The sequence below is a fragment of the Octopus sinensis genome, linkage group LG9 (genome assembly GCF_006345805.1).
Source record: "Octopus sinensis linkage group LG9, ASM634580v1, whole genome shotgun sequence".
NCBI classification, from domain to species: Eukaryota; Metazoa; Mollusca; class Cephalopoda; order Octopoda; family Octopodidae; genus Octopus; species Octopus sinensis.
In genome coordinates, this window is record NC_043005.1 from 35,814,374 (window position 1) to 35,840,109 (window position 25,736).

Consider the following 25,736-nt stretch of genomic DNA (forward strand, 5'->3'; position numbering starts at 1 on the left):
TAGCAGTTATGATTCCCCTGAAAGGTGTATCAAAGGCTAAATAAATTTTTGTTAAAAGAAGGGTTCCATCTATAATCTCTTGCCAACTACAAACACCTTGAACTGCCATGGTTGTCATCCTAATGGCTGTCTTTAATGGTTTGGATTCTAAATCAATTTTCTGCAATATATAGTGCCTCATCTGGATAGGAAACCATGACAACTGACTTCAATGGCACATGAGGTCATATGCATTCCTTGACAACAACTTAGTTTTTGGCTTTGTTCACTTGGTAAGAAATGTCAAGTCTGGCCTCTTCTTAAGGTGCTGAAGCATAAATTATATCAATGTACATAATATGCACTCTTTTATATTTTATCTTATACATGTTTTAGTCACTGGACAGAGGTCATATTGGTGCATCCCCTTGAAGAGTTTAATCAAGCAAATTGATCCCAGGACTTATTCTGTCTCTTTTGCCAAATCACTAAATTACAGGGATGTAAATAAACCAGCACCACTTGTCAAGTGGTGGTGGGGCAAACACAAACACAAAGATACACACATGTATGATGGACTTCCACACAGTTTCCATCTGCAAAATCCAGTCAGAAGGCATGGGTCAGCCAAGGTCTATAGTACAGGGTGCTGTGTGGAGAGACTGAACCCAAAACACATGGTTGCAAAGCAAGCTTGTAAACCACACAGCCATGATTACATCTCTATGGCTAAACTTTAAGTACTTATTCTAATCCCACCAAGATTAATCTAGAAATGATTATCTCCATTACTATAACTGACCACCATATGCTTGAAGCAAAAGAAATATTTGCTAATAACTAATTAATATTGATTTCACATTTTGGCACAAGGCCAGTAACTTTCAGGGATGGTGGGTAAGTCAATTATAATGACCCCCAATGCTTAGCTGGTATTTATTTTATTGACCACGAAAGGATGAGAGGCAAAGTCAAACCTCAGGAGATTTGAACTCAGAACATAAAGACAGATGAAATGCCACTAAGCATTTTGTCCTTAGCGCTAAAGATTCTGCCAGCTCACCACCCTAATAACTCTAATTAATATTATAATAATTGCTAGTGTCTTGAAGCAAATATTAGTACCTTTAAAACTCAAGAAATTTATCTGGAAACATTATCACAAAAGAAAATTCTTACCTTAGCAATTTGTGTACACCAGTTGAGAAGAACTTTAGACCCTATAGCTTTCTGATGTTTGCGAATATAATCGAGCAGACATCCGAGTGGCATGAGGGGTGTAATCAACATCATCTGAGCAGTCATACACACAGCTAATATCCTGATACAACATTGTTGATCAACTGAGCACATTACTCGAGCTTCCTCTAACAATTCCTTATTCTGGCTTGGTGATGTTCCTTCTTGGAGAACTTTGATTGCAACAGGAATCTTCACATTTTCACCATCAGGAATCCAGAATCCCTTTAAAAAAACAAAAACAATTAAATCAATTTGGTCACTGAGTTAATATATTTGTATAAATACAGATCCTGGTATATGGCGATATTTGGTTACCTACTCACCCTGTCAATCCTCTGTACCACTTATATTCACTCCCAATGTACCCCAACACATCTCCACCACTGTCTGTCCCCATCTCTCTTGCTCTGTCTGTATATCTTTCTCTATATCTCTATTTTACTTTCTTTTCTAACTGGAGTAGCCAAGTGTCTTCTCAATAGCAAGACACCTATTTATATCCCTCTATTATACATTAAGTGAAAGTGCATGGTTCAGTGGTTAGAGCTTTGGACTCACAATCATGAGGTAGTGAGTTCGATTCCTGGACCAGGCTGTGTGTTGTGTTCTTGAGCAAGAAACTTATTCAGTTCATTCAGCTGTAGGAATGAGCTGCGACATCACTGGTGCCAAGCTGTATCAGCTTTTGCCTTTCCCTTGGATAACATTGGTGGCATGGAGAAGGGAGGCTGGTACACATGGGCAACTACTGGTCTTCCATAAACAACATTGCCCAGACTTGTGCCTTGGAGGGTAACTTTCTAATTGCAATCCCACAGCCATTCATGACCGAAGGAAATCTTTATTATACTTTAACCTATCATCACCTGGCACAAAGCCACTTCCCACAATACTACTCCCCCTCCCAGTCAGGGGTCTTTGTCTTACAAGTTACTTGGTGACCTTGCTGGTGGTGGTGCCATGTAAAAAGCACTCGATACACTATAAAGTGGTTGTCATTAGGAAGGGCATCCAGCTGTAGAAACCATGCCAAAGCAGACAATAGAGTCTGGTGCAGCTGTCTGCCTCACCAGCTCCTGTCAAACCATCCAACCCATATAAGCATTAATAATGGATGTTAAATAATAGTGGTGATGGTGGTTGTGATAATGATGATGATGTATATATACGAGGGGTCTATGAAAAGTTTTAAGCCTAACGTAGAAATGGGGCTGCTAGGTAGCTGAAACAATTTTTTCTGGTAAGTACAGTCTTTTGGGAGTATTCTTGCTCATTTTCATGATTCTGATATTTTAATTTTTTTTTTTAATGCAGATTTTTGAATAAACAAGCTTCGAGTTTACAAGGAAAATGGAGAAAACTGAGTATTGTGCTGTCATAAAGTACCTTCATTTGAAAGGCAGGACTCCATCAGAAATCCATGAAGATATGGTGAGAACCATAACAGACAATGCTCCTTCATATGCAACAGTCAAATTCTGGGTAAATGAATTCCAGCGTGGCAGGGAGAGTGTGAAATATGATCCCAGACCAAGGAGACCTCCAACAGCAACCATCAACGACAACATTGACCTTGCTCTTGGTTTGATAATGCAAGATTGTCGAATATCATCAGATATTCGTCAGATCGTCGAAGATCGTCAGATAGATGAGAGACTGGGCATCTCAACTGAAAGAGCAGACAACATTGTGACAAAAAACTTGGGTTCTCAAAGGTTTCTGCAAGGTGGGTCCCTTGCCTTTTGACTCCTGTACAGAAATGCACTAGGTGCACTTTGTCCACGATCAGTCAGATGTCAGTTTACCTGGAAAAAAACACTGTAGTTATAAGAAGTTATCACTCCTTCATACTCGGCCTATGTCACAAAAAACTTTCATGAAACATTTGTAGATATACCATAACATCCATTCACCTGTTTTATTACTATTATTATATATAAATATAAATGTATTGAACCATATGTTTGGGAAGAGCACCTCTTAACTTTATAACCATACTGTTTTGAAAACACTCTATTCTAAAAGTGGTATGAATGAATAGGATTTGATCTTTTTTTTTGCATAACTCACCTTGTAGACAGTTCCAAATGCTCCAGATCCAATTATGCCACCTTTTCTTAGTTCAGATTCTTTAATTAATCGAAGTTTAGCCAAATTTGGTTTTGCACCAGTTGGATTGAGAGGCTGAAATATCCAAGACGAAACTAAATTAAAAATCTTTGGGAGATAACTGTTTAGGTAAGAAGTTTATATTTGGGATTATTTTAATTTTCATAAACTGTCAAGAAAATCCTTAACTAGGAATTATATTAAATTTCATAAACAATCAAGATAATCCTTAACCAGGATTATATTTAATTTTATAAACATAAATCAAAATCACAAATAATGACTTAGGTAAACTTGGAACAAAAGTCCTTGGAAAATTCTTAATTGACAACAGTTGAATAAAATATCAAGAAGCCAACCTCATTTTCATCATAACCCATCATTGCAGCATTTAATTTGGTAACAGCTGTTATTTCACGAGCTCGTCTACAGTAGTAGTAAACTATTAAAAGAATAATTACAACGACCACAGTCACAACACTTGTTACAATAGCAATGGCACTGGTTTTCTTCTCCTTTTCCCTGGAAAGAATAGAAAAAATATTCTAAATAATCAAGGAAATTGGGGAAAAAATAATAGAAACAGAATCAAAAGTCATTCACTGAAATTTGACAGGTGAAGGTTTCCCAGTTAGATCAATCAATAAATATGCTCATCAGAAAATTAAATCATCAACATCATCACCATTTTAAACATCCACTTTTCTATAGTCAAATGAGTTTATTGACGTAGATTTTCTATAAATTGGATGTCCTACTGGTTCCCGACGCTCTATTTCTTCATAGCCAGACTTGCTTTCACAAAAAAATAGAAATGAATGACACTGCTTCTATAACAGTAATGCTCATTTACAATTATCATACAATGTCAAGACAAGGAGATACAAAAACACACATGCGCAAATAGCTATATAGTATTGTTATCATTATCAAGGTGGCAAGCTGGCAGAATTGTTAGCACACTGGGCGAAATGCTTAGCAGTATTTTGTTTGTCTTTATGTTCTGAGTTCAAATTCTGCCGAGGTCAACTTTACCTTTCATTCTTTTGGGGTCGATAAATTAAGTACCAGTTGCATACTGGAGTCAGCCTAATGGACTGGCCCCCTCCCTAAAAATTTTGGGCCTTGTGCCTAGAGTAGAAAAGATTATTAACATTATCATTATTATGTGCGTGAGTGTAGGGCAGTGAGCTGGAAGAATCATTAGGAGAAGTGCTTAGCAGCATTTCTTCCGACTTTATATTCAGAATTCAAATGCCACTGGATTTGACTGCGCCTTTCATCAATTTGAGATCGATAAAATAAGTACCAGTTGAACGTAATCAACTTACTCCTACCCTGAAATTGCTGGCCTTGTACCAAAATTTGAAATCGTTATGTGTGAGTATGTGTAGGCACATGTGTAATGGGTTACTTTCGGTTTCTGACAACCAATTCTACTCATAAGGCTTTGGCTGGCCTAGTGTTATGCTATAATAGAAGACACTTGCCCATAGTGCCATGCAGTAAGACTGAACCTGAAACCATGTAGTTGAGAAGCATGCAGCCGTGCTTCCCCATTTAATATACAGTTTGTAAATGAAGGAAATGATGTAAGAAAGGAACTTGGTTTTATCCCACACATCCTAAATTATTTCTTGTTTGATCTGCTGGCACTCTAGGCCCTCTACAAGGTATGAGTCTACTTAACAGAGAGTATATTGTCATTGGATTATTAACATTTTACAATGAATTCACACAAGATGGCCATCTTTTACTGTAAAGTACACAACTCCTGGCTCATAATTTTTATCTATTTTCTCTCTGAGTTTTCTGTCTCCAGCACTGTTGATTCTGCAATTCAGAGATGTTGATTACACTTTCTATTCATTTTGGACATCTTCCAGGTTATTTTGTACAACTTTCAAAACAACCACAATTCATTTATCGCATTAAAACCTTGCATGAGACGTTTCCATACACTCCTTGATTACAAAAACTGCTACTATTCAGCTGAAAACATTTTCGTTTCCATGAATTTGATAACTACCAACGCTTTAAGCTTTTTTTTTTTTTTAATTTTATTTCTCACAAAGATAGAACAAAATAAAACCACAGCAGCCACTCACAAGAGAGTGTGACTTGCTAACACGAACCCATGCTTTGCTAATTCTTTTTTATGTGTCAATGTAGTCTGGAGTGGACATAGACATCCTCTTGTCTCCATGCCCTACATCTGTGACCCAGTGCAACAAATAGAATATGAAGCTGGAGGAAAGAGACAGCTGCACCAGTGAACTGGCTGTCACTTATTTACTGCTGCACTGATTAGATTTCTCCAGTGAGCTCACTATTGAATGCCAACATTTCTTTCTTTTGAGCCCAAGGACTCATAATGCCAGTTACCTGCTTTTCATGGTGTATAAGGGATTAAGCTTATAACAATTCCCCTGAATAGGATGCTAATCTATTGCAGGATGATTCAAGGGGGAAAGGGATAAGTCATTTACATCAGCCTCAGTAGTTGACTGGTACTTTATTTTATCAACCTCAAAGATGAAAGGCAAAATTGATTTTGATGGCATTTTCTCAACCACATGGTTCTGAGGCCAGTCCCACTGCATGGCACCTTCCATGCAAATGTCATTTACTATTGTCTTGGGCCAACCAAAGCTTTGTGAGTGGGTTTGGTAGATGGACACTGAAAGAAGCCGGTTGTGTATATATATATATATATATATATATGGTGAGTTCATGAAAAAAACAAAAGACAAGACAGGTGGTGTATAAAACAAACAGATGTATTAGTATAATGCTCAGGAAATTGAAAAAGTCTTTTACATTTCGAGCCTATGCTCTTCTACAGAAAGAGACACAGAAAAAAAAACAAGGAGAGAAAGAAACGGAGAGAGAGGGAAGCAAAATAATGGGTGCAGGTTGGAGAAAACAGAGTACGAACATCCAGAGTAGGAAGAGACGACAAAAGAAAAGACCGGAAAATATAGGAAAGTTTAGAAAGTATAAAAATAATAGTAATGATAATAATATGTGTGTGTGTGTGTGTGTCATTGTGTCAGTTTTTGTCCCCCACCACCACTCTACAACCAGTGTTGGTGAGTTTACATCTCCATAACTTAGCGGTTTGGCAAGAGGGATCAATAGAATAAGTACCAGGTTTAAAAATGAAATAAATACTGGGGTCAATCTATTTGACTAAAAATTCTTCACTGCGGTGCTCTAGCATGGTCGCAGTCTTATGACTGAAACAACTAAAGAGAACTGGAAGAATTACTGCAAAACATTTTGTCTGACATGCCAACATTTTTGCCACCTTGCCACCTTACCAACATTTATACAAGCTGATTAATATACAACTTGTAAATATAGGTGCAGGAGTGGCTGTGTGGTAAGTAGCTTGTTTACCAGCCACATGGTTCTGGGTTCAGTCCCACTGCGTGGCATCTTGGGCAAGTATCTTCTGCTATAGCCTCGGGCCGACCAAAGCCTTGTGAGTGGATTTGGTAGACGGAAACTGAAAGAAGCCTGTCGTATATATGTATATATATATATGTGTGTGTGTGTATATGTTTGTGAGTCTGTGTTTGTCTCTCTAGCATTGCTTGACAACCGATGCTAGTGTGTTTATGTCCCCGTTACTTAGCGGTTTGGCAATAAAGTAAGTACTGGGCTTACAAAAAAATAAGTCCCGGGGTCGAGTTGCTCGATTAAAGGCGGTGCTCCAGCATGGCCGCAGTCAAATGACTGAAACAAGTAAAAGAGTAAAAGAGTAACTAATAAGAAAATTTTACTGCACCTGCCAGATGTCAAGGGCTCTTGGGAACTTACAGGTCAACTGCATGAATTTATTGAAGTTCCGCCATAAGTACTTTTTTTTTTTTCTTACATGCTGGATATGGTGCCAACATTTATAATAAACCTTACCTTTGTTAGGATTCCAAAAAGGAGGAGAATTTGAACTCAAAACACAACCAGTCACAACAGGTACTGTAGAGCATCTTGATTCCAACTTTTTAATATTTCCACTGATTGACCCTTGATTGGTACTTTATTTATTGACCCTCAAAAGGATGAAAAGCAGAGTTGATCGCAACAGGATTTGAACTTAGAATGTGAAGAGCGAAAACATATACTCTGCCAACTGACTGCCTAATTAATATGTTGACAGCTGTGTCAGTGGCGTCGGCAGTGATGTCATGATGCTGCTCTCCTAGATGAGTTCAAAGAAATACATCTCAATTTTCAATTTCATATTTGGCTTGGTTGCTCCAGCCAGGTGCCCTTTCAAACACCAACCATTTTACACAGTATATTCAGCAGTGCCTTTTCTTGTGGTATCAACAACACAAGAGAAATAGTTGTCTTTAACCCTTAGCATTCAGAATGTAATGCTTATTTATTCACATTGTTTTGAATTTATCAAGTATTATCTTATAGTTTCAAGATTTCGATGACGAGATTGTTTATTTTTAGAATGATATTGTAGGGTAGGTGTAAGAAGTCAGAGCTGACTGGTTTGAACATAAAACAGGTAGAATATTTGGGCTGTATATGGTGGGTTTAAATACCAAAGGGTTAATGAATTAAAATGTTTTTACAACTCTACACATCAAAGATTACATTGGGTGTGTTTTGTCATGGTACCTGCACTAAAGAGGATAGGGGTGAGAGTATGATGGACAACAAGTGGTGGATAAATGGTGAGGATGGATGATGGGTGTCAAAACCAATGGCCAACAGTGAGTGTATAGATAGTGTGTATGGGGTGCATAACCGTAAATCAATAGAACATGCTGCTCGTTAAAGGATTAACACTTTAGCATTTAAAATGGCCATGTCTGGCCAAAATATTCTATCTACTTTGTGTTCATACTGACCAAATTTGATCCCTCACACCCATCCTACAATGTCATTCTAAACGTTGTCAGAACCATGAAGCTACAAGACAATGCATGATTAATTGAAAACAACATATATAAATAAACATTACATTTAACAGAATAATCTAAATGCTAAAGGGTTGAATCCCAGTTATTTGTGTTAATATGAAGACTCCAAAAAAATAACAGCTAAAACTGCCTCACATTCAGATGATAGTGTCACAGCAGACATAAGCATTAGAAGGCAACTCTAAACCATCTTCCTAACTGCTATCATTACCATCACCATCAACATCATCCACTTTTTGGTTGCATACATTGCTCAGATAGAATTTGTTGAAGCATATTTTCTTTTACTAGATGCCCTTCCTGTTGCCATGCCTCAGCTGTTTTCAAGCAAGGTAATATTTTCTTGTGACCAGCCATGTTTTCATGCAGGATAAGCATTGGAAATGAATGAATGAATGAATGAATGAATCACACATACACACACAAGCACAAAGAGAGAGAGAGAGAGAGAGAGAGAGAGAGAGAGAGAGTGAGAGAGAGAGAGAGAGAGAGAGTGAGAAGAGAGAGAGAGAGAGAGAGAGAGAGAGAAGGAGGTATACAAAGAGAGAGGTAGAAAGAAAAATCTCACAAGCTGTTGGTCAGCTTCGGACTAGTGTAAAAAACACTTGCCCAAGATACCATGCTGTGGGACTGGATGTGAAACTATGTGGTTCAGAAGCAAACTTCTCTACCACACAGCCATTTCTATGTCTAAAGATTTGTTAGTAGGGTTTTGTTGTGTTTGCAGATGCATACTTAAATATATATTTGGTGCATCCTGTAATGGAATATAAGTAATAAACAACTTACTGTATTTTACTAACAATCACAGGATGTTTATCATCAACACACAATTGACCATTTCCCGCTTCACCTTCTGCGATAGAATGTGGCTTAGATGATGGGCAGATTCCTGTGCAGTTAAACTACATCATATAACAAATGGAAAATATTTTACATATCAGACATGTAAAAAAAAAATATCAAATATGAATTAAATAAACTTCTAATTGATATTAATTATAATGAAACTTTTACAAAGATAACATGGGTTGGACATAGTAGTAAATAATAATAATAATAATAATAATAATTGTGTACAGTGCTCAGGTGCACTACAACTCATCTAAAGTGTATATACAATCAGGTGTAGTTTCGGCGGATTTCGGAAAGCATGAGGGCCTTAAAGGATGCAATGTCATGGCAGTTAACAACTGACGCAGGCAGTTTATTCCATGCTTCAGCAACTCTGAGCGTGAAAAAATGTTTCCGAAAGTCATGGGAGCTGTGTTGTTTTCTGACTTTGTAGGCATGTCCACGTGTGTTAGACACATGGAGATCAAATCTTAGAATTTACCAAAGGATTATCAGAGCAAATAACATTGAAGTTCAGTGCCACCCCACTGATGTCCTTCTTAATGTCAAATGTACAACAAAAAGAGAGACTAACATTTTAATTATGAGTGGGTGCTGAAATTATGAGTGGGTGCCTGGTTGGAGGCCTAACCTTCTGATTTCTTTTACAGGGCTTAGAAAAATTGAAGGACCACTGCAATAAGTGTGTGAATCTGAGTGGGGAATGTTGAATAAAATCATCATTAGCTGATCCTCCTGTGTTTACTTTTACCCAAAGCTAGGAACTTTTCAGCACCCCCTCATACATAAATTTGAAATGAGAAGAATGATGTTTTAGACTGGAACATGAATAAGTATTGGAAAAAAAAAACAAGTTAAATAAATAACTTCATTATAGTTTGCACAATAATTATGAATTTTGATACAGCGAATAATAACAAAATTAGAAAACTATGTCCTTTTGCTCATCTGTTTAATGCCATTTTTTCGTGCTAGCATGGTTGATATGAATATGTATAATTGAGGCTATATTTTTACAACTTGATGTCCTTCCCGGTTTTCATGTAAAGTTTTCATTTCACTTTAATTTAAGAAGTCAGTGCCTTGAAACATAAATGGAGGTCACCGTTTAAGGCTCAGTAATTTTTCACAAAAGTGCAAATGCAAACATTCTTTCTCTCCCCCCCCCCACACACTTCACTTTAATTTGTAGATATTATCATGCTAAAATTAATTGGCTTTTACTGAGAGCTGAAAGCCACACTTTGGTGTAGTCTAAACACATATTCATAAATCATTTAATAATACTTAATTAAATACTTCCAAAAATTTAACTGGTAAAATAATGAAATATTTATAGAATAATTTTGTTGTGTTTGGGAAGAGTCATACTGTCTTAATATCTAAGACATTCACCAGTTCAATTTCAAATCATTTATTATTATTTTTTTTTTTAGTGTGTGTGTCTTAATCTTAAGGTCAAATTTTCTAAATCATTCAATTTATGCAAGGTAGACAAATAAATAATAATGCTGAAACATCAAATGTAAAGCAAAAGTGAACACCCTACCGCAGTTTGATTGCTGTTTAAATAAATCTTGAAGTTGCGACAGGCAGTACAGTCGGATGATGTAAGCCCATGACATTCATTCAAACACTCTTTGTGGCATTTAATACATTTCTTCTGTTCTCTATCACTAAAATAGCTACTTGGACATTTTTTTGTGCAGTATGGTTGCAATCTAAAGTGGCGACAGTCTTTGCAGGAATAATTCCCTTTGTCATAACATGATTTGCATTCTTCATGACAAGGAACACATAACTGTAAAGAAAAAGAAATTTTTTTCAGTTTTGCAGGAATGAAAGAACATTGCACATTGATTAAAAGAATTAATTAAGAGAATTCAAAAATCAGAAATTGTTTTAGTAATCATCATCATTTTAGTATTCACTTTTCCAATGATTGCATGAGCTTGATGGAAATAACTAAGGCAGATTTACTACAGCTGGGTGATGTTCCTGCTGCCAACCTTCAATTGCTTCCAAGCAAGGAAACATTTCTGAATTGCCAGACGTTTGTAGAATGGTGGAAATGTCTAACATTGCTTGTGTAGCAAGTAGTCATTTTGAAATAAGGTGCCAATTGGCAATATGACGTAATGTCGTATTGCCGAAGAATTATTATTTTCGTTTTTTCCATTGGTTAATATAACTGCTCATATAAGGATTCTAAAAGGTTACGTAAAGAATATTTGTAATGGATTTCGATTCTTTTAAGTCAAGTTGAGCAGTTATAAAAACCCTGGATTTTGGGAAAAACTTAAGTGTTTGTTGGATGTAACTGAACTCCATGACACTCACTCCTTTGAGACATTGGTGATTTTTCATGCCATGTCCAAAGAAAATCACAAGTCTATTTTGAATTGTTGATTCATCTATTAGTTAGATTTATGAATTAGCTAGTGAAATATATAGTCGTACTTCTACACGACGAAAATTATCTTTTCTTTCACATGTACATAATATAAAATGTTATATTTATATAATAAAACTAATTAAGAAAATGTTTCTCTTCACGTTTGTTTTTCAACTGTATATAAATAAATATGCATTTCTGTAATCATTAAATTATATTTTCTTATAGCAGTTAAAAGAACACGAAGATAATATTATACATACATGACGCTAATATTCTTAGTGTTCCATAAGTAGATTTCTCTACGGCGTTATATACTGTAGTTCGGATTTGCGTATAATGATAACACTTAAGTTATAAGTGACATTTTAATCATTATATACACCCTTACTAAAAAAGCCAAATAAAATAATCTATTTCCCAATAGGAAACACCATAAATAGCATTACATTACTGTAACAAAACTAAATAGAGAATATACTATAATAATATAACCTAAGAGAAAGCTCATGGTAGCTTAATACTGCTATACTTGTATGACTAACATTTATAACTGCCATGCAATATCATGACAAGGAGACAATAACACACATATGTATATATATATATATATAATATATATATATATATATATATATATATATTACATATACATGGTTTTTAAGAAGTTAGAAATTATGGCTGGTCATAAAGTGACCATTGGTTTCACAACTATAACGTACTTATCAGTATAGGCAACTCGTCTGACTTAAATGGCTGAAGGCCATTTTTTGTTTTTTAGTCTGACAAGTTGCCTCTACTGTTAATCGTTTTATAGGTGTGAAACCAATGGTTGCTCTATGGCTGGCCATAACTTTTATCTTCCTCAAAAATATATTACTGCTCTAATGCTTTAGAGTGTGTTTCATTTTTAGGTATATGAACTACTGACAATATATTATACTCTCTTACTCTTTTACTCTTTTACTTGTTTCAGTCATTTGACTGCGGCCATGCTGGAGCACCGCCTTTAGTCGAGCAAATCGACCCCGGGACTTATTCTTTGTAAGCCCAGTACTTATTCTATCGGTCTCTTTTGCCAAACCGCTAAGTGACCGGGACGTAAACACACCAGCATCGGTTGTCAAGCAATGCTAGAGAGACAAACACAGACACACATACATATATACAACAGGCTTCTTTCAGTTTCCGTCTACCAAGTCCACTCACAAGGCTTTGGTTGGCCCGAGGCTATAGCAGAAGACACTTGCCCAAGATGCCACACAGTGGGACTGAACCCAGAACCATGTGGCTGGTTAGCAAGCTACTTACCACACAGCCACTCCTGCGCTTATACACATATATGTGAAGGCAGTGGTTAGTTTATCCAGCTCATGATCGTAAGGTGGTGAGTTCAGTTCTTGGTGGTGCATTGTATCATTGAGCAAGACACTTTATTTCCCATTACTCCAGTCTACCCAGCTGGCGAAAATGAGTAGTACCTGTATTTCAAAAGAGTAGCCTTGTCACATTCCGTGTCATGCTGAATCTCCCTGGGAACTATGTTGAGAGTATGTGTGTCTGTAGAGTGCTCAACCACTTGCACATTAATTCATGAGCAGGCCGTTCTACTGAACAGATCAACTAGAAAACTGGAATCTTTGTTGTCATAACTGATAGAGTGCCAGTTAATACATACATGCATGAATGTATGTATACATACGTATATGCATATATACATTCATACATACATTACTACATGTGGTCTATTGGCAATTTCTTCTTCTCCTCCTTCTTAGGACTTTTTCCTTTCTCCTTACCAACAAAGAGCTATGCTCAAAACGTTAAAACTTCTTCTTTTTACTGAGTGTCAAGCTAATGTACTTCTTATGTACATCCTCATGTTCATTGTTTTTCTTTCTTTTTTTTTTTGTATCTGTTTATTTGCATTGTTTGTTTACTTGAATTGACTGGCCTCAGCCTTAGGGCGGAAACACATACAGAATAAGAATATATAAATATATAAATATATAAATATATATATGTGTGTATATATATATATATGTATAGCCAAGTGAAATCATAGTTGTGGCTGGTACCAGTGACACATTACAACATTTGTGCTGGTGACATGTAAAAGCACATGTGCCAGTGACACGTTAAAGGCAACCACTACACTCTCGGAGTGGTTGGCATTAGGAAAGGCAGTCAGCCACAGAAACCAAACCAAATTCAGACAGGAACCCATGTAGCTCTCTGGCTTACCAGTTCTAGTCAAGCTGTCTAACTCATGCCAGCATGAAAAGCAGATGTTAAACGATGATGATATGTGCAGTGAACTTCTTCAAATCCACCCAGAAGGCTTAGGTTTGCTGAGGGCTATAGTATAAGTCAATTGTCCAAGGTGTCATGCAGTGGGACTGAACCTGGAATCATGTGGTTGAGAAGCTAACTTCTTAGCCATACAGTCACATATGTGCCTCAAGGCTATAATTTGACTTACACTTCAACAAATTAGATAAGGTTAGAAACAGTCAAATACAAATTAGAAAATTTCTTGTGAAGATAAAAGTAAAATAAAAGTCAAAATTACAATTTTCCCTTTCATCTGTGGCATTTTATCTTCCTTGTAATTTCTATGGTAATCATCCGGACATTCAAAGCTCTCCGCTAAGAAACATACAACTCTGCCATCAGTCTGCTGAAGTCCAATAGCACAGCTATGGCAGCCACCAATTTTTAGTTCATTACTTGGGCCAGAACATCTTGAAGAGAAAATACATTTTAAAAAATTAATAGAGAATAACAAATAATTGTAATTAATAATTAGAACTGTTTTCTAATTTTCACACACAGCCAGCAATGTTGAAGGGAGAGGGTAAACTGATAGAGTCTGTCTGAGTATTTGACTTGTACTTTATTTTATCACAACCAAAAGGATGAACAGCAAAGCCAACCTTGGCAGCATTTGATCTCAGTATAAAGAATTGGAAATGTAGCTTGCTACCTTTATATACATGATATTAATGGTTTGTAAGGTGGTGAGCTTATGTATATACAACAGGGTTCTTTCACTCAAAGCTTTGGTTAGCCTGTGTATATATGTGCATTTAAGTGTAAGACCAGATATGTGTGTATGTATGCATGTGCATTTGTTTGTGTGTGTATGTATGTATGCGTGTAATTTAGTAATGAACTCAAACCAAATAGTGATATTTTGAAAGCATTTAATACATATGTTTCAGATTTGCATCTCCTAATACAATAATGAGCATAGTGTTTTTATATATTTGTATATATATATATATATATATATATATTTATTTATATATTTATTTTATTGTGAAGGCGCGTGGCTCAGTGGTTAGAGCATCGAGCTTACGATCGTGAGGTTGTGAGCTCGAATCCCGGACCGGGCTGCATGTTGTGTTCTTGAGCAAGATACTTTATTTCACGTTGCTCCAGTTCACTCAGCTGTAGAAATGAGTTGCGACGTCACAGGTGCCAAGCTGTATCGGCCCTTGCCCTTCCCTTGGACAACATTGGTGACGTGGAGAGGGGAGGCCGGTATGCATGGGCGACTGCTGGTCTTCCATAAAACAACCTTGCCCAGACTTGTGCCTCAGAGGGTAACTCTCTAGGTGCAAACCCATGGTCAGTGTCTGACCGAAGGGGGTCACCATATTTATTTATATATTTATTTATATTTTTGTCCAAAACCATAGAGTAGGAGAAAGAGTAGTACAAGAGAAGGGAGAGGAGAGAAAATAGTAATTCAGTGAAGGAGAAGTAATGAGAGTAATAGCCCTGACAGAGAGATAGTGATGGAAAATAATAGCAATGGAGAAAGGAAGGGGTGAAAAAAAATCAGCATTTCAACTCTGTGTGAGTATATGTGTATGTAAAAGGGATGGAGGCGCAATGGCCCAGTGGTTAGGGCAGTGGACTTGCAGTTGGAGGATTGTGGTTTCGATTCCCAGACTGGGCGTTGTGTGTGTTTATTGAGCAAAAAAACACCTAAAGATCCACGAGGCTCCGGCAGGGGGTGGAGGCAACCCCTGTTGTACTCTTTTTGCCCCAACTTTCCTCTCACTCTTTTTTCCTGTTTCTTGAGTAACGCTGCGATGAACTGGCGTCCCGTCCAGCTGGGGGGAACACATACGCCACAGAAACCGGGAACCCGGGCCCATGAGCCTGGCTAGGCTTGAAAAGGGCGCATAAATAAATAATGAAATGTAAAGGGGTATGTGAATGTGCATGCATGTGTGTGTGTGTGTGTGTGTGTGCAATGGAAATGGGACAGTGAACGTTCATTGATGAAAAGAAAAATAAAACATTTCAACTCTATGTGAGTATATGTGTGTATGTTCATGCATGTACAAAGGAAGTATGTATATGTTTGTACCTGTGATTATTATGTACCTTACTTTATATCTTATTTATATATAAAACACTACAATTAGCCGTCCTTTTTATGGCACTGGTTTAGCTAATAATCTATATATATAAAACTGTAGTTGTGTGAGTGTCTGTCCCCTTCGATTTAGATTCCTAACTACTCCCACATTTTGCGGTGCAGTTTAACCAAATTCGGGTATCTTATAGTCGTGATTCATATCGAACCCGTCTGGGTATTAGCGCGCGTCTACGCTGAGTCTACGATTTTAAAAATAATTTAACATCATTTTTTATTCCATTTTAATGCATAATTTTTCGTGTGTCGATGGCGGCGGAGTTGGCGTCCATGGTCACACCTGCACCTGTGTTGCTTCTCCCCCTTCTTCCCTCCCTCATGAAGCTGTGGGGAAGGGAGTGTAAGGAAATCAACGTCGTAAAGCATTGTCAAGGAGACCAGCGTTCTTTTAGAACGACTTCATGGCTTGAAGTCACCAAAACAGAAATGGCTAAGAAAGCGTCTACGATGAGTCTACGATTTAAAAAAAAATTTACCATCAATTTTTTCCATTTTAATGCATTTTTTCGCTATTATATAAGGGAAGTAACTCTCTAAAAATGTCTACGATGAGTCAACGATTTAAAAAAAAAATTACCATCGTTTTTTATTCCATTTTTAATGCATTTTTTTGCTGTAACTCTCTAAAAATGCTTATATAGTTATTTCCCTTACAAACCCGAGCAACGCCGGGCGATACTGCTAGTATATGATAAAGAAATACATCCATTACAATGTAATGCTTTAACTGAGGAAAGCTTATGTAATGATTGCATAAACTTTCCATACGTGGAGGCGCAATGGCCCAGCGGATCCGTGGTCGTAGGATTGCGGTTTCGATTCCCAGACCGGGCGTTGTGAGTGTTTATTGAGCGAAAACACCTAATTCTCTACAAGGCTCCGGCAGGAGGTGGTGGCGATCCCTGCTATACTCTTTCGCCACAACTTTCTCTCACCCTTTCTTCTGTTGGCCTGCTCGCTTAGCCAGCGGGGTGGCGTCATTTGAAGGCTAAAACAATGCGAAGCGCATTGTGACCAGCGATGTGTAACAATATCTGATAGACTGGTCGGTCATGGTGATCACGGTGATATACGCATACATGTGTATCCATTTGTATGTGTATGTATGTATTATGTGTGTGGACTTGTACGTGGGCATGTGTGCATGTTTGTGTAAGCTCTGTGTGTGTGTGTGTCTTTGCATGCATACATGTGGTATGTGCATGCATTTCCAGTTGGTAATAATTTTTATCGTTCATGTTTTATCTTTTACTTGTTTCAGTCATTAGACTGTGGCCATGTTGGGGCACTGCTTTGAAGAATTTTAGTTAAATGAACTGACACCATTACTTTTTTATTTTTTTTTTACCAAGCCTGGTACTTATTCTTTTTAATGAACTGCTAAGTTACAGGAATGTAAACACACCACCACCGGTTAACAAGTGGTTGAGGGACAAACACAAACACAAACACACACACACACAAACACACACAAGGATTCTTTCAGTTTCCATCTACCAAATCCACTCACAAGGCTTTGGTCAACTTGAGGCTATAGTAGAAGACACTTGTGCAAAGTGGCATGCAATGGGACTGAACCCAGAACCATGTGGTTGGGAAACAAACTTCTTATCACACAGCCATGCCTTTACCTATAATAATTATCTATATTTGTTAAAAGCTGAATTAAACAAAATTGTAGAGATACCCAGAATCACAATCCTTATGGCACTGTTGGCAGATCTTTTTCTGGTTTGGAAACATGTTGAGAGGACATTCATTAATGCAGCTGGAACCAAGTTGCACTTTTAAACAGCTATCACAGTTAGTGTCATTCTGCAATCAATAAAAAGAAAATATTACAACATTAAGCCTTGTAAGAAACTACATCTGATATTGATATTGTTTTGAGGTTACATGTTTCACATATTTGTTATCATGTGACGCCACTTGTTGGTCACATGATCATTACTATTTAGCACTTTTGATATCAACTCATCAGAGACTATCCCTGTTTCTATGATACAAACCTCCTGTTTTAAACTCATCTAAATTAAAATATACTATCAAAATTTGAAGTCAATTTGTGTTCCATACACTACTATAATAATCCTCTCTACTGCTATCTGGGTGTTTCACACTATCTTTATAATAACAAGTTTATGTTACTAAATCAGTCATTATTTTCAAAATTAATTGAAACAAAGGCAATGTATTTGAACAGAAATAATAATAGTAATAAATAATAGTAATAAAAGGGTTAAAGACAGATTTCTTCTTCCCCTCTCCCTCTCTCTCTTTGGGAGAGGCACTGAGCACCTACACGCACATATACACACACAGCAGTAACTTCCACCTACTGAATTCAATCACAAAGCTTCGGTCAGCTCGGGGCTATAGCGGAAGACACCTGCCCAAAGTGCCACGCAGTGGGACTGAACCCGAAACCACATAGCTAGGAAGCAAGTTCCCTAACCACACAGCCATGCCCACGCCTACAAAAATGTATGCACATATACGCAGCACTATGCGTGTGGCAAGCTTTCTACGGCCGGATGCCCTTCCTGACGCCAACCCTCACCTGTTGCCAAGCGAGGTAGTTTTTTCCCTATTCTTCTTTATTACATAGCAGGTGACCAGAAGGTGAGGTTGTCTTCTCAAACAATACATCACTGTGGATGCTGATGGATGATGATGGATTTTGGTAATGATGTTATTCTATGCTTTCCTATCCATGGTGCTGGCCTTAGCATGCTCAAGGTTGAGGCACTACGACTTCAGGTTTTCCTTAATTTGTTTCACCCATGTGTTCTTTGTTGCACTGCACTGGATTCTCCAGTGTGTGGGTAGCTGCCACCACAAAAGTTGGTGTAGTAGTCTTCCCGGTGCTCATCCTACAGATGTGGCCAATGTAGCCTGCACTTCAATGATTCGCTGCTACTGTTTCAATGATTGTATGTAGCTGTTTGAGATTAGGTCACATAGAGAGACACCAAGGATCTGACAAAGACACTGCATTTGGAACACCTTGAGCTTGTTCAGGTCTTGCTTGAGCATGGTCTCAGCTAGAGTTCAATGTTGGGACTTGGTTTATGGTGTTAAATATAGTCTCTGGAGGTAAAGAACCTCCCGTGATTATGGCTTCACTCTGATGAATATTTTGCAGTGAGACCTCTATTGCTGGAACTAAGTTCTTGGCAGATTATAATAACAACCTGGGTGTGACTTACAGTAAATGTCAATGAATTGATATTGTACAAATGTCCAGTAATAATAGAGGAGGTGCCATAAAATGAAGGAGTCTATCAAAGTATTTGTGGAAGAGCTTGGTATGAAAGGCCAAGCTACTAATGGTTACCTAATACATAAAGCTTCAAACGAGTGATATCTATTGGAAATTGTCAGAGCTAAAAACCAGTGTAGTTGGATAAAATATTGATTTGAACACTAGACCTTTTGGCTTTCAATCAGGAAACTCATTTTATACTACTATAATTTTGATAGACTGAGTAGTAGTAGTAGTAGTAGTAGTAGTAGCAGCAGCAGCAGCTGCTGCTGCAGCAACAGAAGCTGCAACAACAGCAGAAGTAGTAGTAATGATGATGATTATCATCATCATCATCATCACCATAATAATAATAATAATAATAATAATAATAATAATAATAATAATAATAATAATGATAATAATAATAATCATAATAATAATAATAATAATAATAATAGGAAGTACGGCAACTATTGTTGCAAAGAAGTTGAAAATAATGGCAACGAAAAAAGCGCACAAGCAATTGGCTGATAGGTGGGAGGAGAAACCTCTGCACGGCAAATATGTGGCCCGCAGCAAACAAGCTGATGTTGACCAGAAGCAAACCCATCAGTGGCTACGGAGCTCAGGGCTAAAAGCAGAGAGCGAAGGTTTCATCCTGGCTGCTCAAGATCAAAGCCTATTAACCTGGAACTACCAGGCCAATGTGATAAAAAATGGAGCAGACCCAAAATGCCGATTCTGCAACGACATGATTGAAACAGTGGACCACCTAATCTCTGGATGTAAAGTCTTAGCACCAGTGGAGTATAAATTAAGACATGACAGAGTTGGCCAATATCTACACTGGCTAATAAGTCGGCATTACAATATCAAAACTGCCGACAAGTGGTATAATCACCACCCTGAGGCTGTAACTGAAGGAGAAAATGTAACCATTCTGTGGGACTTTCCAGTACATACAGACCGAACCATCAAGGCCAATAAACCAGATATTGTTGTGAAAGACCAAAACAATAAAGTTTGCTTATTGATCGACATGAGCATCCCCTGTGATCATAATATCTCAGCGAAAGAGTTTGACAAGCTCAGGAAATATAAAGACCTACTCATTGAAATTGAGAAAATGTGGCATCTCAAGGCGGTTACAATACCAGTGATCGTAGGAGCACTAGGAATGATCAAGAAGGGAACCGAAAATTATATGAGAATGATCCCTGGCTTACCATCCCTGCAAGAAGTGCAAAAGATTGTCTTAACTGGTACATCACACATATTGAGAAGAGCATTGTCGATGTGAGAACTGTTGCTGCTCATGTATTTTAATTTAACTTAAAAAAAAAAAAATGAACGAACTATTGAGTTTGGTTTAATGGCCTACCAATGTATACTATGAGTTTCTTTGCCCTAGGAGTTGGGAAGACACTCGGCAAGAAATGGAAGCAAATTTGAAAGAAGAAAAAAAAAGTAATAATAATAATAATAATAATAGCAACAACAATACCAACAGCTTTAACATAATATACCAGAAGATCAGTGAATTGAGAAACCTAGATAGAAAAACCAGAAAACTACTAACAGTGTACCGAAGTCACCACCCCAAAGCAGATACAAACAAAACATATCTATCCTGCTCAGAAGGGGTCTGTGGCCTGATACAGATAGAGAGTTACTATAAAATAACAACAGTTAGACTAGGAAAGTACTTAGAAACAAAGAGTGGGAGTCTACTGCATCTAGTAAAGCAACACAAGAAAAAGAAAACACTTATCTCTATAGACAAGGAGGCACCACAATACAAAACAGAAGCAAACTACACTGATACATTGACCTCAGATGACAACATGGCAGAAATGGTCGAAGAAACAAAATCAACATGAAAATAGAATTACAAAAGATACTGAAAAAGAAATGGAGAGAAAAATCACTCCATGGCCAATATCCTGCAAGTCTTGACAGAGAGTAAGTGAACCTAACTAAAAGCCAACAATGGCTCAAAGGGCCCTGGACTAAAAGCTGAAACGGAAAGAGTAGTTTTTGCTGCACAAGACCAATGTCTAACAACAAACAATTATAAAAACGAAATAATGAAAACAGGCCCCAACACAAAACGTAGAATGTGCAACTAGCACAGTGAAACAGTTGAACACATCATCTCGGGCTGCCCAGTCCTTGCCAAGTCTGAATATATATACAGATATAACAAAGTAAGCAGTTATATCCACTGGACAATATGCCAACATTACAACATTTAAGCTGAAAATAGGTGGTATAAGCATGAGCCAAACAAGGTACAAGACAACAACCAGGCCACAATCATCTGGGATATGCCAGTTCAAACCGACAAAAAAATAAAAGCTAACCGCCCAGACATAATAATCAAGGATTGGGAAAAAAAACACCTGCTTATTGATAGAAATTGCAGTTCCTTCTGATCAAAATATTATTAAAAAAGAAGTGGAGAAATTGTCAAAGTACAAAGACCTTGAAATTGAAGTATTCAAAATGTGGGACATGAAGATAAAAACAATACCAATAATAATTGGAGCATTGGGCATGACAAAAAACATAGAAGTTATAAAGCTATACCTGGAGCCTCAATACTACACATTGTTCCAAAACTAGCCCTGCTAGGAACAGCCTGCATCCTACACAAGACACTATCAATCCAATAATACAACCTAAACAAAACAACGCACAAATACAAGGACACACTCTATACAGTATTTACTCAGTGAAATAAACTTCCACCAGCAAGCTAGATAACCAATGCATTACACACTCAACACACAATACAAGCAGTAACACAACGAAAGACTGAACCACACCTCAAGTGGGAAAAAACACAATACAGTACTGGGAAGAGTTTGCACATTCCCAACAGCAGAAAAGAACACACAATGCTGCACACACCCCAGAAACACAGAGGTGTAGCAGGTGATGCAGTAGAAATTTGCCTCAAACTACCAAATGTTGAACAGTTATATAATAATAATACTATAAAAACAAACAACTAGAGTAAAAATATATATGGGGAGAATGTGTCAGAAAAATGTTGAGCCTGTGGATCTTGGAATGAGACAGTGGCACAAATTGTGGGAGAATGCTCCAAGTTGGCACAGGAAAAATATAAGAAATTGAGGCACGACCAGGTTGTACAAATTTTACACTGGAAACTGTGCCAGAAATGGAGATTTGAAGCAAGAAACACATGGCACAATCATTGAGTCAAAAGAGTATTGGAATTGGAGAAAAGTAAGATTTTGTGGGACTTTCCTATTGAAACGGGCATGAAGTTAGAAAATAATAGACCAGACATTACAATTATAGATAAGGGAAAGTGAAATTGCTTACTTATTGACCCATCATGCCTGTTTGATTCCAGGATCATAACGAAAGAGGAAGAAAAAGTAAAAAAATACAATCCTTTAAATTTTGAAATAGGAAGAATTTGGAGCATGTGAACAGTAAAGACTGTCCTTATAATAATTGGTGCATTGGGAACAGTAAAAATATAGATATATATATAATTAAAATCTTAGGGTAGCAAGAATATTCATAGAAAAATTCTTAGTTACCAGTGGTCTAGCGAGAAAGGAAAAATTAGTCAATAGACTATATATTATTCAAAGAAGAATACAGTGTACGTTCAGACACAAAAAAGATACCCGAAGAATAGGATATCTGACTCGCTAGAAAGAGCAGTTAAAACTCCAAGCCACCAACTGTTGTAATTTCGAAAGTGACTGGAAAATAAAGAAGGAAATTGAAATAGAATGCCCAGTAGGGCTCCTACAGAAAGTTTGTCTCTTAGGGACAGCAAGGATTATCAAGAAGATTCTAAGCACTTGAAAAACTGCTGAAAATTTGTGGATACCTAAGGTTACAGGTAGTAACCTGCTACCCACCTAAATCCTACCTGGAATAAGATTGAACCTGAGCCAAATCAAAATGGTGATGATGATGATGATGAAATTGATGAAATTGATGATGATGATGATAATAATAATAATCATAATAATAATAGAAATACACTCACACGTCCAGTGCAACTATTTGCACATTGTGAATGGCATTTCTTGCAGATTTTATTACCAGCGTCGTAATGTAATGGCACACTGGAGCAAGAAGCAACACAAAGATTTATTTTCTTAATACAGTAATTGGCACAGCTTAAGCATTGTTTAGGACCAGCGCCCCAACATCCATTCTTGCATTGAGGATCACATGTCTTATTTCCTGAAGAAGAAAATTACAGGGTTTATTTTTATATACAGAGTATTTTTTTCTTAAGTTATTAATTGAAAAATAAAACAAGATAATGAAAAAACAACAACACTGATAACAGCAGTAACAAGAAAGTAAACAACAACAACCTAAATAAATAAATAGTAACAAGAATTAAAATAATTGCAACAACAACAAGCATACTACACAGTGAGGTAAAAAGGTAAAGGTAAAGTGGCTGTGTGGTAAGTAGCTTGCTTACCAACCACATGGTTCCCGGTTCAGTCCCACTGCGTGGCACCTTGGTCAAGTGACTTCTACTATAGCCTCAGGCCGACCAAAGCCTTGTGAGTGGATTTGGTGGACGGAAACTGAAAGAAGCCCGTCATATATATATATATCTGTGTGTTTGTGTTTGTCCCCCCAACATCGCTTGACAAACGATGCTGATGTGTTAACGTCTCCATAACTTAGCGGTTCAGCAAGAGAAACCGATCAAATAAGTACTAGGCTTACAAAGAATAAGCTCCAGCATGGTCACAGTCAAATGACTGAAACAAATAAAAGAATAAAAGAATATTCAAGTCATGCTGACTCATAAGGGTCAGTTTCCTGGTCTCGTGGCATATAAATTCTAAATATATATATATATATATAGGTGCAGGCGTTGCTGTGTGGTAAGTAGCTTGCTTACCAACCACATGGTTCCGGGTTCAGTCCCACTGCGTGGCCTCGGACCAACCAAAAGCTTTGTGAGTCGATTTGGTAGACGAAAACTGAAAGAATCCTGTCATGCGTGTGTGTGTGTGTATGTTTGTGTGTCTGTGTTTGTCCCCTCACCATCGCTTGACAACTGATTTTGGTGTGTTCATGTCTCCGTAACTTAGGGATTCGGCAAAAGAGACCGATAGAATAAGTACTAGGCTTACTAAGTATAAGTCCTGGGGTTGATTTGCTCGACTAAAGGCAGTTCTCCAGCATGGCTGCAGTCAAATGACAGAAACAGTTAAAAGAATAAAAGAAAACATACATTTTATACACATACAGGGTTTGACAAAATAATGTAAACACCTAGTATCATAGCATCATAATTTTGAAATATCTATAAAACCATCAAAACCCTGTTTATTTTCATGGTTTTTGATTTATAGTGTTGCTTAATATGTTTTGCTAAAATTGCTGTTTCTTTCAGATATAATCAGAAAAAAGGTAATTAAAATTCATTAAAATGACAGATCTATTGGACTTTCAAAGAGGGTAAATTGCTGGTGCTTGTATGGCAGGCACAAGTGTAATGAAAACAGCCAAAATGTTTGGTATATCAAGAAGTACTGTCTCAAAATTAATGACAGCCTTTGAGAAAGAGGGAAAAACCTCCTCGTCGAAACAAAACTCTGGAAGAAAACCAAAACATTCAGATAAGGACTGATGGACTCTTATGCAAATTGTTAGAAAGGATCACAAAAGTACAGCTCCCAAAATTACTGCAGAGTTTAATGACCACCTCAAGAACCTAGTTTCCACAAAAACTGTTTGCTGGGAGCTGCACAAAGCTGGATTTCATGGGAGGGCTGCAATCGGAAAACCACTACTTTCAAAAACAAACATTGCAAAGCATTTAGAGTGGAGTAAACCCAATAGAACACCTAGAGCAGTGGAAGAATGTTATTTTCTTGGACGAGTCATCCTTTACCTTATTTCTGACCACCAGCCAAGTATACATGTGGAGACAGCCAAAAGAAGCATTTGACCCAGACTGCCTTCTTCCAAATGTTAAACATGGAGGAGAATCTGTGATGATCTGTGGTGGGGTGGGCTATATCTTGGAAATCTGCCAGCCTAATGGTTTCCTTTCATGGCAGAATTAACAGTCAAGACTATTTAAACATTTTATCTATTCAAGTTCATCCTTTGGCTGCGGAACTATTTCTGGAGGGAAATACAATCTTTCAGGATGATAATGCACCAATTCACAGGGCAAAGGTGGTACTGAATGGCATGAGGAACATTCTAGTGAAGATGAACATCTTATCTGGCCCCCACAGTCCCCAGATCTCAATATTATTGAACATTTATGATACATTTTAGAAAAACAATTAAGGAGTCGATATACTCCACCATCATCACAACAAGAACTGAAGACTGTTTTAGCTGAAGAATGGACAAAAATTCCTTTGGAAACAATTCAAAATTTGTACGAGTCCATACCTCATACAATTCAAGCTGTAATTACAGCCAAAGGTGGTCCTACCCCTACTAAAATAAATTTGTTAGAAATTTTAA

The 25,736-nt window shown here is 37.3% G+C and overlaps 1 protein-coding gene across 2 annotated transcripts in view; it reads right to left on the minus strand.

The window, feature by feature from the left end:
- LOC115215587 (epidermal growth factor receptor) overlaps positions 1-25,736 on the minus strand; it is a 190,661-nt gene that overhangs the window by 22,391 nt on the left and 142,534 nt on the right. For both annotated transcript variants that reach the window (XM_029784797.2, XM_029784798.2), the window contains 8 exons: positions 23,266-23,465; positions 17,667-17,794; positions 14,099-14,270; positions 10,681-10,932; positions 9,066-9,181; positions 3,690-3,852; positions 3,292-3,405; positions 1,159-1,443 (listed from right to left, as the gene is read on the minus strand). In XM_029784797.2, the coding sequence (XP_029640657.1) occupies positions 1,159-1,443; positions 3,292-3,405; positions 3,690-3,852; positions 9,066-9,181; positions 10,681-10,932; positions 14,099-14,270; positions 17,667-17,794; positions 23,266-23,465 (1,430 nt within the window). The remainder of the gene's footprint in view (positions 1-1,158; positions 1,444-3,291; positions 3,406-3,689; positions 3,853-9,065; positions 9,182-10,680; positions 10,933-14,098; positions 14,271-17,666; positions 17,795-23,265; positions 23,466-25,736) is intronic.